The sequence below is a fragment of the Rhinopithecus bieti genome, unplaced genomic scaffold (genome assembly GCF_001698545.2).
Source record: "Rhinopithecus bieti isolate Rb0 unplaced genomic scaffold, ASM169854v2 scaffold_23868, whole genome shotgun sequence".
NCBI lineage: Eukaryota > Metazoa > Chordata > Mammalia > Primates > Cercopithecidae > Rhinopithecus > Rhinopithecus bieti.
This window is the reverse complement of record NW_016811202.1, coordinates 476,637-491,930: the sequence shown is the minus strand read 5'-3', so window position 1 is coordinate 491,930 and position 15,294 is coordinate 476,637. Positions and strand designations below refer to the sequence as shown.

The 15,294-nt window shown below is 53.8% G+C and overlaps 1 protein-coding gene across 1 annotated transcript in view; it reads right to left on the bottom strand.

Annotated features, from left to right (window-relative positions):
* MYO7A (myosin VIIA) overlaps positions 1-15,294 on the bottom strand; it is an 89,710-nt gene that overhangs the window by 38,318 nt on the left and 36,098 nt on the right. Inside the window, exons 15-19 of the mRNA XM_017893590.1 lie at positions 13,065-13,171; positions 5,613-5,750; positions 3,582-3,740; positions 3,033-3,125; positions 854-948 (exon numbers count right to left, since the gene is read on the bottom strand). Of these exons, the coding sequence (XP_017749079.1) occupies positions 854-948; positions 3,033-3,125; positions 3,582-3,740; positions 5,613-5,750; positions 13,065-13,171 (592 nt within the window). The remainder of the gene's footprint in view (positions 1-853; positions 949-3,032; positions 3,126-3,581; positions 3,741-5,612; positions 5,751-13,064; positions 13,172-15,294) is intronic.

Below are 15,294 nucleotides of genomic sequence, written 5' to 3'. Positions count from 1 at the left end.
GGGGTGGATGGATGAGTGAATGGGTGGGTGGGTGGATGGATGGATGGATGGATGGATGGATGGTGGTTATGTTGGTGGGTGAATGAACAGATGGATGAATGGATGAATGAATGGGTGAGTGGATGGATGGATGAGTGAATAGGTGGGTGGGTGGGAGGGTGTATGGATACATGGATGAATAGGTGGGCGGATGGATGGATGGATGGATGGATGGGTGAATAGGTGGGCGGATGGATGGATGGATGGATGGGTGAATAGGTGGGCGGATGGATGGATGGATGGATGGATGGATGGATAGGTAGGTAGGTGGGTGGGTAAATGGATGGATGGATGGGTAGGTGGGTGGATGAGTGGAAGAAGGGAGAGAGTGACCATATGAACTGCAAAGGGGTGTGTTGCAGGATTTTCGCAGAGCTTTAATCACACTTTGGAGTCAGTCCTGCACATTTGTGAATTGTCACAGGTGTACACATATCCTTTACATAGAATATGAGATACATTTTGTATTTGTAATTTATAAAATCTCAAATTTCCTCTGTGCAAAATTTCATCAGCATCTGAAATGAACAGTGGGTCCACATGTGAGTCTCATGTATCTACATGTGCATGTGCATACGTAGGTGAATGTATTGCATTATTTGGCTTACATGGCACAATGGGTCCGTGTAAATCATGTATCTACATTCCTCTGTGTTTACATGATCATGTGTGCATGCTGTGCATGTGTGCACTTGTTTCACAGGTGAACATGTTTTTTTCCTAGCATTCATGCGGGCAGAACAGAGGAGAGCCAAACACCACACGTACACCTGTATGTGGGCTGAGGAGGCGATGAGCTGGTGGGAACACGCACCTGTCTTTGAACCCCCGGATGACCTTCTGGAGGAGGATGACTCTGTCAGTGATGGCTTTGTCCCGCTCCACTTCCAGCAGCATGTCATGGTGGTCCTAGGAGGCAGAGCTCCTGAGCAGCGCCCCACAAGGTCTCTAGGGCCACCTGCTCAGTCCCAGCTGGGGCCTCTCTTCCTTCACTGGGAGCCCAGGTCTAGAACTCATTTGGGTCCCATGAGCTCCCAGCTGGCTCTGGCTCCTGGGGCAGCCTCCCACAGCCACCAGGACAGACAAGGGTTGTGGCTGTTTCCCAGAGGCCCAGGCAGGACAAATGGAGCAGAAGGTGCCTAATCTCTCTGGATGGGGTCAGAAGGCCCAGAATGCACACACACCGGCTTCTTCCCTATCATCAATCTGCCTGAGCCCCCTGCTTCTAGACGTCCCTGTCACATCAGTCCCTCACCTGGGCTGGGCTGTCGCCATTCCTCTCCTGAATCTTGGCAGCAGCCTCCTAATCAAAGGTCTCACGGCCTCCCTGGCTCCCTCTCCGGCCCTCGTTCACAAGCAGCCAGAGGGACCCTCCTAAACACAACCCGGATGGTGACCCTACAGTGACACCTCATGGTTCCCCAGGTCGAGCCTGGGTTCCTCACCCTGGCACTCAAGGCCACCCATGATCCAGGGTGTCTGCCAACTCTTCCAGCCCTCTCTCCTCCTCACCCAAGACCCCAGCCCTCACTCTAGTTGGACAAAACTTCATTGGTTCACTTAATACATACGAATTGAACGCCTCCATGTGCCGGCAACTCTGCTAGGTGCTGGGGAGGGGACGGGCTGCCACAATGAACCGGGGAGACATGGCCCCTGCCCTTGGGGAGGGTAGAGTCTCATGAGGGAGCCACATCCATCAGATAATCACAGACACACAGGGCCCTGACAGAGGAGATGCTCAGCTAAGGCATTCTGAATGAATGAATGGATGAATGAGCATGTCTGGCCTCTCAAAACCGTGGCCATATCGGAAGAACCTAGCAGTGTAAGTCAGGGGCTGATGGCGCTCCTCCGAGTTCCCTGGCATTAGATGCCATCGTGATTCCTGCCTTCCCCACTTTGTCCACACAGGGGCTGGGCATCAGACCCCCCCAGACTGGAAGCCCTGCTGCCTGCTTCCTAGCTGCCTGGCTTTGGGCAACTCACTTCTCTCTGAGCCTGTGAAACGGGTATAATATTTCCTTCTCCACGGGACTGTTTCAAGGATTAAATTAGCTCATGGATGAAAAGCCCCCACCCAGGACCTGGCACATGGAATGTGCTTTCTGGCTGACCACTGTGGGAGGCACAGGCAGGGAACATTCATCACATTTTGCTAATGAGGAAATGCAGGTGCAAGGAGAGAAAGGGCCTAGCCTGAAGCCCCTCGGCTGGAGAGGATTTAGAAGAGGCCACAGGCTCCCTCCAGTTCAGAGCTGGTTCCCGTCCCTCCTGCAGCTGTCCTGGAGTTTGCAGGCCCCACCCCCGACACCAGAGGAAGGAGCCCTGTCATCCGGGACAGCCAGAAATCTAGCACAGCGGAAATGCAAATGGGGAAGCCCAGCGCTGGGAGCTCGCACTGTCCCTGCTGTGGCTGCCCTGCCACTGCCAGCTCCCAGCTCCCAGCCATTTCTCCAAGGCTGTGACTCCGTGACTCCCACAGGCCCTGCTTCCTGCTTCCCTCCCCAGCTGCCCAGGCAGCAATGGGAGCTGAGCTCCCTACAGAGTGACGGACAGGTGGAATGCTGCGGACCCCAGCATGGGATGGACCCTGCCAGGCAGGAAACCACAGGAAGGAACCTAAAGATACACTCAAGAGACCCCACACAGGCACACCCCAATTTACAGATGGGAAAATGAGGCTCAGAAAAGGCCCCAAGGCAAGCAGCACCCCCGCCTCCCTGCTACAGGCCTGACAGCCAGCCCGCCCCTGGCATGTACTCTGTAACCTGTGGTCAGTGCTCTGACCCTGCTCCCAGGTGGCAGATGATCTCAAACACCAACTTACCCTTCCCCACCAGACAGGCCAGATCCCACCTGCTCCTCCAGCCACACCACAGCCCAGCAGGAAGGATCTCAAAGCCCCAGCACTGCCTCCCTCTCCCGAGCACCCCAGCCCACATGATGGGAATTCACAGTGCCCCAGGACAGCCCAGGGAAGCTGTGCTCACCTTCAGAAAGATCTTGGTTTTGCCTATCTGCCAGTCATCGTGGGTGCCCAGCACAGTCTCAGCCATGCGCTGGCACGTCCCGCGAAGGTCACCCTGGAGTGGGGATGGGGGACACAAGGGAATGGGCAGTGCCTCCAGCGGGAAGGCCCCCGGAGTGTCCCTAAGGCTGGGAGGCAGGGCTCTTCTCCAGCTCTGCCCCTGACTCAAAGTGTGACCTCGGCTGGGTCCTGCCTTCTCTGAGCCCCAGTTTTCTCCTTAGCTCAGCTGGATGGTACGATTGCAAAACCCTTTCTCACAACTGACATCCAGGGCCCGCGTGGCAGCCCTGGTCTTGTTCCTTACACACCATGTGTGAAGTCCTCGCTAGGTGAATATGGCAACTGAAGCCCACTGATGCATTCCAAGATCTGACCCCCAGTTTTCCATGCTGTACCTGAGCGGTCGAGCAGATAGCAAGCCCCGCTCACGGTCCTGATAAGAAAATTGGGATCCTTGCCCAGCCAAAGCTGGGACCCTCCTCTCCTGCCCTCTGTGCACTCAGCCCTGTACCTGCTTGTAGGCTGGCTTCACACCCGGCAGCAGCACGCGGTACCGCTCCACAAACTCCACGAAGCTGTAGCGGATGGGGTAGCCAGCTCGGCGGATTCGGATGGTCTCCATCATCCCTGAGTACCGCAGCTGGCGCACACACAGGTGCCGGTCAAACAGCTGCCGGGCAGGCAGACAAGGGCATCAGGGCCAAGGCTCCTGCTGGGAGGCAGCCCTGCTACGCACTTGACCAACCCAGACAAAGGCTCAGAAAGGCCAAGTCCACATGGCACGGGAGGAGCAAAGCTGGGACAGGCACCTGGATCTGCAGCTCAGATCCACAAAATAGCATAAAGTGAGGCCTGTCGTGGCGGAGTTGTGTGCTTTGGAAGCACACAGAAGACACAGATGAATTCCTCTTGGGACACCCAACAGGCGAGCTTCATGGAGGAGGCGTCTTTATCCCCCTAACCCTGACAGGAGGGGGAATATTCCAAGGCTGGAGGAGGTAAGCCTGTGCAAAGGTGTGGAAGCCTGAAAGTGCAGGACTTTGTTGGGAATCTTGGGGGAGCTAGAGAGGCTGGTCCAGGCCAAGTTATAGCTGTGCAGGTGAGGGGTGCTCTGCACAGCCCCAGGGAGGACCTTTCACACTGCAGCTATCGTACATCTGTGGTTATTCAGACAACGTTCTAGCTGCCTTAAGGAAGCAGCACATTTTTCAAAGAGCCCTGGGGTTTGGTTGGTGGAGGGGCTGGGGAGAAAGAGTACAAGGCAGGTGCTGGGTTGTGAGGCTGTGGGGCTCTGTGAGGGCCTCATCTATGGATGCTGGAAGCCAGGGAAGATTTAGAGCAGGGAGAGACTGGGCCAGGTCTGCATTTGAGAACAATGCCACTGGGGGCCAGGGGAGGCAGGACAGGAGGCGAGGGAGGCAGGAGACCCTTGAGGAGGCCGTTGCCAAGGCCCAGTACACAAATGTTAAGGACTGGCCTGAGGGAAGGGTCCCACTTCAGAGCCAGGGGAGACTGTGCCTGACTGCCCTGGTCTCAGTCCCCTACACCCCCTGCATTACAGGGAGAGCTCACTGGAGCCCTCTGCGAACCTCAGGCCCCTGCAGACCTGAGTCCTAAAGGGGTCAGGCCTCATCCACTTCGGGGAATGTTTTCCAGGCAGGAGGCAGCGGGAGGGGACAGTCTTGCAGCCTGTCAGCTTCCGGAGCCTGTTTCCTCTCTCTCTGGGCCACTTTCACCGGCCTTCCTTCCCTGCCCAGACCCCGAGGCCCCAGCTTCCCCTGCGCCTCCCTGCAGGCCTCTGGGTAAACAACCCTCCCAGAGCCTGTGCTGGGGAAGGAGAGGGCTCGCAGCGAGGTGGCCCCAGCCTGAGCCCCTTAACCTCCCTGAGCCCCTAGTCCCGCATCTCTAACCTGGGACCACCACAGTCCCTTTCTCACGGGCTGTTTGAGAAGGCTAAAGGAAGCTGTGGCCTGTCCATCCAGCCTATGCTGGGCACACAGAAAGGGCCCAACAAATGTTATTCAGAAGAGTCAAGAATGAGGATATCCCAACCAGCTAGAGGGATGGCGGAGGCTTCCAGGAGGAGGTGGTGGTTGAGCTGGGCCAAAGGAGAAGGGGACTTTCAAAGAAGCATCCCTAGCAAGAACCACAGCTGCCAGTCACTGGGCACTTGCTGGGGGCGGGCATCTGCAAGCATTATTGCATGGAATAGTCTCAGGAGGTAGGGATGGTCAGTCCCATTTCCGTCTATGAAGAAACTGAGGCGTAAGAGAAGAAACTGCCTTGTCTGCAGTCGCCCACTTGTAAGTGGTAGAACCACGATCTGAACCTGCTGCAAGCCCCCTGCAGAGTCTAGGCTCTTTCCAAGGCACCTGCTGCCTCCAGTAAATAGGGGGCCTTGTTTTGTAACTTCCCTGGGTGCCCCCAATTCCCTAAAGGGACAAAGTCTCACATCCTTCACTCCCACCCTACCTTATTCTTGACAGAGCTCCTCCACATCACCCTAGCTGCCACCCGCCAACCCCAGGCCAGGGCTGCTCACCATGGGCTTCTTGAACTCATTGGGCTTGATGCATCGCACGAAGAAGGGCTGGCAGGCACCCAGTGTGCGCATCAGCAGCTCCAGCGACCGCTTGAACTGGCTGCTGAGTGTGGGCGAGCGCTTCCTGGTCTCGGCGCCCTGGGGGGACGGACGGCAGAGATGGGAGGAGCTGTGCCTGCCCCTATCCAGTGTTCCAGGAGCCGCCCAGTAGGAAGCGAGAGGGGAGGTCAGTGGGGTCAGGGTTTGAGGGACAGGGCGGTATTCGAAGCTTTCCTGCAAACTGTCTCTCCCCACCGTCTGAGCTGCAGCCTGGACCCCAGATACCCTCTCCAGGAAGCCTCCCAGGACTTCCAAAGGTACCAGCTCTGGGCCAGGGGGAAGTGAACCCTACAGGAAGATCTCCGCACTGGGAGTCGGGAGCCTGCCCCTGCCCCTGCCCCTGCCCCTGCCCCTGGTGCGCTGGATGACTCTGAGCAAGGGGCAGCCCCTCTCTGAGTCTCATCCCCCCTTCCCTGCATAAATGAGTAATCGGACTTGGTCACCTCAGGACTCTGAGGTCGTCTCTAGAGACTGGGGTTAGACAAACCTAGATTCAAGCCCTGGCCCACCACTTCCTAGCTGTGTGGCCTTAGGCAGGTCACTAAATGTTGCAGAACCTCAGTCTCCTAAGTGGAGGTGATGCCATCTATCCATCAGACCAGGCTGTGATGAGGGTCAGAGGTCAGGGCATATTTCAGTAAACAACAACCTGGAAAGGTGGTGCCGCCTTCTGGGAACCTGTGGGCAAGTGCGAGGAGGAGGGGCGGGAGCTGCTGGTGACCTCTCCCCTCCCAGGCTTAGCTGGCAACAGCAGGCTGGGGGCGGGGCAGGCCTGGCTAATCCTCCTAAGAAGGCACACAAGCAACTTCCCCCTCATCCCCGCACTGTGGCACTGACGCGGCCAGGGGTTCTGTGCTCCACCAGCCACTACCTGGGAGATCCTGGCAGCCAGCGAGCCCCATGCACCTCCCTGCCCTACTGGGGTCCCCTCTGAGAATACTGTGGAATGAGGTAAAGCCCTGAGCCACAAACAAACAGGAAGCCAAATGGCAGGACTGATGGGAACTGGACACAGAGCTCAGGTTCTGTTCCAAAGCATCTTGATTAGTGTTTTCCTGGCAATTTTCATTTGGTTGAGAATTTCTTATTTTATTTTATTTGACGTCATTCAGTTAATATAAGATTTTATATCTTTAGAGTCACCATTTCATCTGATATCCTGTAGCATCAAAAACCAGGGGTGCAGATGTAGATATGTAAGGTATTTGGGGGGACAAAGGTGTTATGCTCATACTCAATTTAGGTAATATGCCACCAGACTGTGATGAGGCCTTCTGAGAAAGAGCCAGTGCCTGCAATTCTGAAATCTGCAATGCTTTCCGATTGTGTTGTATTTGGAATATATTCTAGGATTTTGCCCAGAGAAGCTGCGGAGTATTTGCAATGCGGGAGGGTGGTGGTCAGATCTGTGGCCCCCGGGATTGTCCTCAACTTGATCCAGCAGCAGCACTGGGTGACCCCAGTCACTGGAGGGGAGCTGTTCAAGTTGGGCTGTACCCAGCCTGCGTTAGGGCCCCTGACATGAGTACACACATACGCATGCACACACACAACACACACACACCTCAGCATGCACACACACACACAAGGAGCTCACGCATACCACCACGTGCACACACACGCACACGCACGCCCTTCTTTGGTCTTGGTCATCATAATAAAACTACTGCTTTCTGCCCGTCCTCCCAGCTGGGCTCAGAGCCCCATGAGAACAGGACGGGTCTGCCTCTATATTGCTGCGTGGCCAGGACCTACCTGACACAAGTAACAGTCAACACTTTGATCTACTGAGGTGCTGTTGAACTGGTTCCTAGTGACATCCATGGGTTCACAGAAACTGTCCACCTTCCCATTGCTCCAGCCAAACATCTAACAACTGTTCTCAGTGCCTCTTCTGTCACATTCAACATATCTGCAAATCTTACAGGCTCTACTTTCAAAACATCTGCAGAACCTGACCCCTTACCACTTCCTTCACCGTCAGCCTGGTCCCAGCCACCAGCGTTGCTCTCAAATTCCTGCAGCAACCCCTCAACTAGTCTCTTTGCTTCCATCCCCCACACTCCCGGCCACCCTCCCCTGGAACTGGGGAGTCAGAGAAGAGGAAAGAGTGGCAGAGCCAAGAGCCACACCTGTCTCACCAGCATGGCCACCCTACAGCACAGGGGCCTTCAGACAGAGACTCTTCTGGGTGCTGGGGCTTCGAGTGCCTGGGACTCTTCCACTCCCAATACACAGCCCAAGTGAGGCTGCTAAAACAAAACCATGTCCTTTCCCCACCCAGAACCCTCCACTGGCAACTTGATTCACTCGCATGAAGGCGCAGGTCCTCGTAGGGACCCACAGTGCCCCCCAAAGGAGCTAGTTCCAGGGGCCTCTGGTCTTTACAACACCTGTTCCCACCCCTCCAGCCTCCTCGCTCTGCCTGGGATGCACCTGGGATGCAGGCATAGGCTTGCAAAGCACCTCGGGGCATCTGTGCTTGCTGTCCCCTCTCCCTGCAAAGCCCTTCCTCCGGAATGTGGCTGGGCACATTCTTCCTCACCTCCTGCTCAGCTTCTCAGGCAGGCCTTTCCTAACCCCCCACTGAAAATCACAGAGCCCCACCGCCTCGTTTCTCCCTCCTTAATGTTTCCCTATGCCGCATCTCACCATCTGATACACTGTAGCTTTTACTTATTTATTGGCTTTCTATTTACTATTATTTTTGAGACAAGGTCTCACTCTGACACCCAGGCTGGAGTACAGTGGCACGATCTTGGCTCACTGCAGCCTCGCCCTCCCAGGCTCAAGCCTCCTGCCTCAGCCTCCTGAGTAGCTGGGACTACAGGTGTGTGCCACTGTGCCTAGCTAATTTTATATATATATATATGTATATATATATATATTTTTTGTTTGTTTGTTTGTTTTGTTTTGTTTTGTTTGTTTTGTTTGAGACGGAGTCTCGCTCTGTCGCCCGGCTGGACTGCAGTAGCCGGATCTCAGCTCACTGCAAGCTCCGCCTCCCGGACTTACACCATTCTCCCGCCTCAGCCTCCCGAGTAGCTGGGACCACAGGTGCCACCCACCTCGCCTGGCTAGCTTTTGTATTTTTTAGTAGAGACAGGGTTNTACACTGTAGCTTTTACTTATTTATTGGCTTTCTATTTACTATTATTTTTGAGACAAGGTCTCACTCTGACACCCAGGCTGGAGTACAGTGGCACGATCTTGGCTCACTGCAGCCTCGCCCTCCCAGGCTCAAGCCTCCTGCCTCAGCCTCCTGAGTAGCTGGGACTACAGGTGTGTGCCACTGTGCCTAGCTAATTTTATATATATATATATGTATATATATATATATTTTTTGTTTGTTTGTTTGTTTTTGTTTTTGTTTTTGTTTGTTTTGTTTGAGACGGAGTCTCGCTCTGTCGCCCGGCTGGACTGCAGTAGCCGGATCTCAGCTCACTGCAAGCTCCGCCTCCCGGACTTACACCATTCTCCCGCCTCAGCCTCCCGAGTAGCTGGGACCACAGGTGCCACCCACCTCGCCTGGCTAGCTTTTTGTATTTTTTAGTAGAGACAGGGTTTCACCGTGTTAGCCAGGATAGTCTCGAACTCCTGACCTCGTGATCCGCCCGTCTCGGCCTCCCAAAGTGCTGGGATTACAGGCTTGAGCCACCGCGCCTGGCCGCTAATTTTATATTTTTTGTAGAGACAGGATTTTGCCATTTCGCCTAGGCTGGTCTCGAACTCCTGAGCTCAAGCAATCCGCCCACCTCGGCCTACCAAAGTGCTGGAATTACAGTTATGAGCCACTGCACCTGGCCTTGGCTTTCTAACTATCCCCTCTTCTGCTGGAACTTAAGTTCCATAAGGACAGAGACTTTTTCTGTTTTGTTCACCGCTACGTCCCCAAGACCCATGACAATGCCTGGCATATAGTAGGCACTCAATAAAGGTTTGTAGGTAGTCAACTGGGTTTCTGATTTGGTTTTATTTCATTGAGGGGAAAGGCTGTCCTTCCTAGTATTCGCTGTTTTCTGTGATAATCAGCAGATAGGGATGGGGTAAAGGTGGAAGTGAAAAGTCCAAAGGCTCCCCAGAAAGGACCTGAGAGGAAGACCCCAGAGCGTGATGTGAAAGGGGCTGGGAATTCTCAGGCAGGAGACCACTTGCATAGAGTGAACAGGTGTCTCTTGGGCTTGGGGCCCCAGGACATATGACTGGGCTTAGGCATTAATCAGGGGGTACTCAATGTCCTGGTAGAGCTGCCTTCATCACAGCTGGACTTGGCCCTTGACCAGCAAGTGCTGCGGTGGGGCTGCCCAGGGCTGCGTGGCGAGGCAGATGTAGGAGTCAAAGGCTAAAAACTCAGGGCTCGGGGACCTGCCCATGATGGGAGTTCAGATCACTGCAAGAAGTGGCGTGGGCTTTCATCCTGATGGGAGCATTGCCACTAGTACACTGTCATTGAATAAACAATTAACCAAGCTGATTTTCATCTTCCTTTAAAAAAGCCATTGTCTTTCTAGGAGTTACGAAGTATGTTTTCTTTCCTAAGATGTGACGTTTATGGAGCCAGCACGGTAAATTTTTAAAAATTAAAATTATATTTAAAAAGGCAGGAACTCGGAAAACCTCACTTTAGCCCACTCTTGTATATGGCCTTAGACAAGTCCCTGAGGCAGGCCTACACTCGAATCCCCACTGTGTCGCAAGGTGTGTGACTTCAGCGAGCACCTTGGTCTCTCTGGGCCCCAGTTTCTTTCTTTAAATGTTAGAGACAGGGTCGCCCTCTGTCACTCAGGTTGGAGTGCAGTGGCAAATCACAACTTACTACAGCCTCCAACTCCTGGGCTCAAGGAATCCTCTTGTCTCGGTGCCCCCCACCCCAAGCAGCTGCGACTACAAGCGCTCACCACCATGTTCAGCTAATTTAAAATTGTTTTGTAGACACAGGGTCTCACTATGTTGCCCAGGCTGGTCTTGAACTCCTGGCCTTAAGCAATCCTCCTGCCTTCGCCTCCCAAAGTGCTGGGATCATAGGTGCGAGCCACCACACCCAGCCTGGGCCCCGGTTTCTTCACCTGTAAAGTGGGAGTAATAGTAATTACTCGTCAGGTTGCAGTGGGGAGTGAATGAGGTGATAAATATAAGTGCTTAGCTCATAGCCTGGCTCAGAAGAGGTGCCCAATAGATGTAACTGGTATCAGATTGGTCACTGTTGTATCCTAATTCTCTGCTCCTAAAACTTCCTCCGGGGTGGGCCATTTCCAGAGACTCTGGGATCCTGCACTTTGACCTCTCCATTATTTCTCAGTAAATGGGTTCTAGTCCCAGAAGTAGGAAACTCAGAGCAGGAAATATCATGGAACATTCCCAGATGCCTCCAGGAGCTTTGAAAAGAGAGAGGAGAGAGAATGGGTAGGAGGGGAAGATGGGGTTTAACCAGAGTGTGCCCAAGACCAGGAGGAACGGATGGGCCACTTGAGCGGGGCCAGCAGGGCTATAGGAGAAGATGAAAGAGTGGGAGAGGCCAGAGCCACGCCTGTCTCAGCAGTGCGGCCACCTTACAGCACAGGGCCTTCGGGTGGGGACTCTCCTGGGTGCTAGAGCTTCGAGTGCCTGGGACTCCCCTCTCTCAGGTCAGCCCTGCGTGCACCCCAGCAGTCGGCCAGCCTACAGTGTTGGTCTGTCGGGGTGAGTGGGGGCGGGAGGTTGTTACAGGGCTGATCCATGGGCAGAGGGGAGAGGCCACCATCCAGACAAGCTCCTTGCTCCTGACATGCCCTATCTACTGCCGGGGGTGTGTGGATTGTTTCAGAACTCTGCCAGGCAGGCAGGAAGGAAGAGGGACTCAGCACCAGGCCAAAGTGGAAGGATGTCAGTATTTGGCAGAGAGGAAATGGAGGTCTGAGGAGAGAAAAAGAGGCAAAGCGGTTGACAGCACTAAGCTGTTGCTAAGGGGTACCCAGCACCTTTGGGATCTAGAGCACCATGGGAGCCACGGCCTGAACCAGAGCTCAGGACACAGCAGGGCTGCTGTTTCAGGCCTAAGGAGGTCCGGGGAATGGTGTCTCCTAGTCCCAGCTCCCCGTCAGAATGCTGTGACCTGGAATGAGTCATATCCCCTCCCTCAGCCTCAGTCTCTCATCTGCAAAATGCAGAAAATGCCACCTGTCCCTCCTGCCTTGCAAGGTTATCTGAGCATCCGACCAAGGCATGGCTGTAGGCGCCACTAGGGCCCGGTGGAAGGACCAGGGATTGATGCCTCCAAGGGGCCTTAGGAGACCTGCGTTCGAGTCCCTGCTCTGTCCCTGGTTCCCAGAGGACCCTGGGCAAGGCTTGCCCCTTTTCTAGGACTCGGTTTCCTCCTTGAAGAAAGAAATGCCTACAGCACACACAACTCAAAAACCAAACACAAAAGTCACTCCACAAACCACTCCACACAAAACACACTCCAAAAAAAGGAGAAAAGCCCAACCCTTTCCCCGAGCCTCAGCACCGTGGGGGCTCGGGACCAAGCCCCACCAGGCCGCTGGGGTCTTTTACCTTCGCAGCAGCTGCTGAGTGGCGCAGAGTGCCCGATGAATAACCACAGAGAAACTACAACAGGAACCACGGTGCAGAGTGAGATGGGGAGAGGAGGGGCAAGGAGAATGTGGTGGGTCACAAAACCACTCAAAATCCACCACGGAGAGAGGGGGACCATCAGGGAGAGGTCTGGGGTCCTGGAAGCTCTGTGATGTCTTGATGGTCCTGAGGGCAGGGGACTGCCAGGCACCTGGACAGGCATGGAGGGGCGGGGCTGTCTTCCCCTTGAGGCCTTCCATGCCCCCTCCAGGGAACCATGGGACAGGAGGAAAATACGAAATAAAAAGGCATGCAACCCTGCAGGAGAAAATCTATTAGACCCTCACCCTAGGGCCTAAGGAAAGGCGGAGGGGGCAGTTCTCCCACTGTCTGATGGGATCTGCAGACATGCCCTCTTTGCCAGCTTCTCTGAGTATCCACACCCACCCCCCATCCTTCAGGCTGGACGTGCTCTTTCTGCCTGTGCTCCCTTTAGCAGCTGGGTTCCAGGGGGTGGACCCCCACAGTAAACCGAGCCCTGACCAGTTCTGCTCTGTGACCTCTCAGGTGACTCTTCTCTGGGCCTTGCACCCCAGCCACATCTCCCAATTAGTATAATAAGAGGACCAGATGGGAACAGCTTTGAGGCCCCTCCAGGCCCCTCCTGGAGCCACAGCAAAGCTCCATACCCATTATGTGGCCAGGGGGGCTCAGCTGAAGCTACTGGACAAGGGCAGGGCTCAGACCCAGGCCTGGCCTGTGGGGGCCCTTCCCGAACAACGGAAACCACGCCCGGCTTACCATGGCGACGTCAGCCTGGAATATCTGCTTGATGAACTTGTTCCTGGAAGAGTGGACCAGTTGGATAATGTCCCCATGCAGGGTGTCTCGGTTCTTTTCCAGGAAGCCTGCAAGCAGCAAACAACAGTCACATCTTACCAGCTCTGGGAGGCCCTCCCCAAACCCACAACATCTGAGCCAGAAGGAACCTCAAAATCCACTAGTTCCACCATATCCGTTTCATGGTGGGGGACCCTGAGGCCTGGAGGGGACAGAGACTTGCCCAAGATCACAGAGAAAGTGAGGGGCCATCTCCCCAACAACATAGCTCCTCTCTTCCAGACCTGTTCAAGAAGGGCAGGGGGTCTCAGTCTCCAGGAGAAAGCAGGCCTCCTTCCTGACCAATCACCCCAAAGCCACCATGAGTCTTTTGAACTAAGACATCAAAAGGCCTTGTTAAGTAAGTGTGTGACCTGGGAGAGAATTCGTGTTGATCTGGTACAAGCTAATATTAAAGGAATTCATTAAAACCACCTTGTCATTGGACAGTGTGTTATGTTTTACAAGGACCCCTCACAGATCCTTCTATGTGGGACAGGTAGGGATTACCTCCTCTGCCCCCAAAGGGAGAAAACCGATGTTCAGAGAAGTTAAGTGAGTTGCCTAACATCACCCAGTAAGCCATGGGCAGAGTTCAGACTTGAACCCAGGATGCCGGTGCAAAGGAGATTCTCTGCACCCAGGACCCAAGACCCCCAGGACCCCCAGGAGCCTAGGGAGATTCTCCTGTACCACACAGACCCTAGAGAAGGCTGCCACTCACAGGGACCAAGGAGTTGGAAACTGGTTAATGGGGAGGGGGTTGGTAGAGTGGGGCAAGAGACAGGGTGTCCAGGGACTGCAGATGACTGAGGGGGAGTGCCACTGCACAGAGTAGGACAAAGGCTGCCCATGAATGGCAGACTGCACAGAGAACCAGTGCTAGGCTGCCCGCCTGGCACCTGGTGAGGGGGGAGTTGCAGGGGGCACACAGGAATGGAGGGTGGGCCTTGCAGTGGGATGTAATTGGGTTCTCATTAAAGCTCTGACAGACTCACTATGTGATCCTAGAAAGACCCCCATTCTGAGACTCCAGGTTCCTTAACTGTTGGGTGGGAAGGATACTGCCCACAAGCTTGCTTCTCTTCAGAACACCTAATACCACCCACTTCATAAATCCACATCATAAATAAGATGCTGTATTGAACAGGTTCTTTGTGAACTAGAAAATGCTGGTAGAATTCTTTCTAGTCATTTAGTCTTGTTTAACAACCTTAGGCAAGCCATTTCCCTTTCTGGGCTTCAGTTTCCAATTCTATTAAGGTAGATGACCCTTATGTTCCCTCTAGACATAGCATTCTATGGTTTTATAACTCAGCATAGAGATTACTCAATTATCACTTCTGTATCCTCAGCAACGTCATGAAGCCTGGTACATAATAGATGCTAAGAGCATACTGATTGAACTGAACGGAAAAATACAATCCTCTATTACTCCAAATGAAAGACCAATTTGTTTGCGCGACAGTCCTTCAAACTTAATGTCTGCTTCCTTCTTCTAACAATAAGATTGAATCTCACAGTCCAGTATTTTAAGGGAGTCTGAGCCGCCATCAGATTCTACGACTGCACCCTGGCTCACTGATACACTGCTGACTTCTGGACCAGTTCAGCAAGGGAGTAAGAAACGGATGGGTTATAGCATGTTTGAATGTCTTTGGCCTTTTTTAAAAAAAAATTAATTTTTAATTTTTTGTGGTACATAGTAGGTATAGATATTTATGGGTTAATTGGCCTTTGACTATGGGTAAGATCCCTTGAGGCTGTATGGCAGGGCTCAGGGTAGACACAGCCCATAACGGATGCCAATTTGAGGTTGGCCCTTTATACCAGGGTGGGTGGGAAGGGATTGGCAAGGGAAGTCTGCAGTCTTTTGACAAACCCTGTAAGAATTCCAAGTGAGATAAGCCCATGTTCTGACCACTCTTCTTAACTTCCAGCTTTAACATGAACCCAGTTGCATGTCCCCAGGGGAAAAGAAGATGCATGGTCTTCAAAACTCATGCTTGGTCTTGTTGCCGCGAGTCTTAGCGGGTAACTGGGCCGGTTCTAGGCCTGACTTTGAGCCTAATGGGCTACGTTGTATCAGGTAAGGACAGTCAAGCCCCCCACCTTGTTCTGAGCCTCAGTTTCCCTAAATGTACAAACAAGC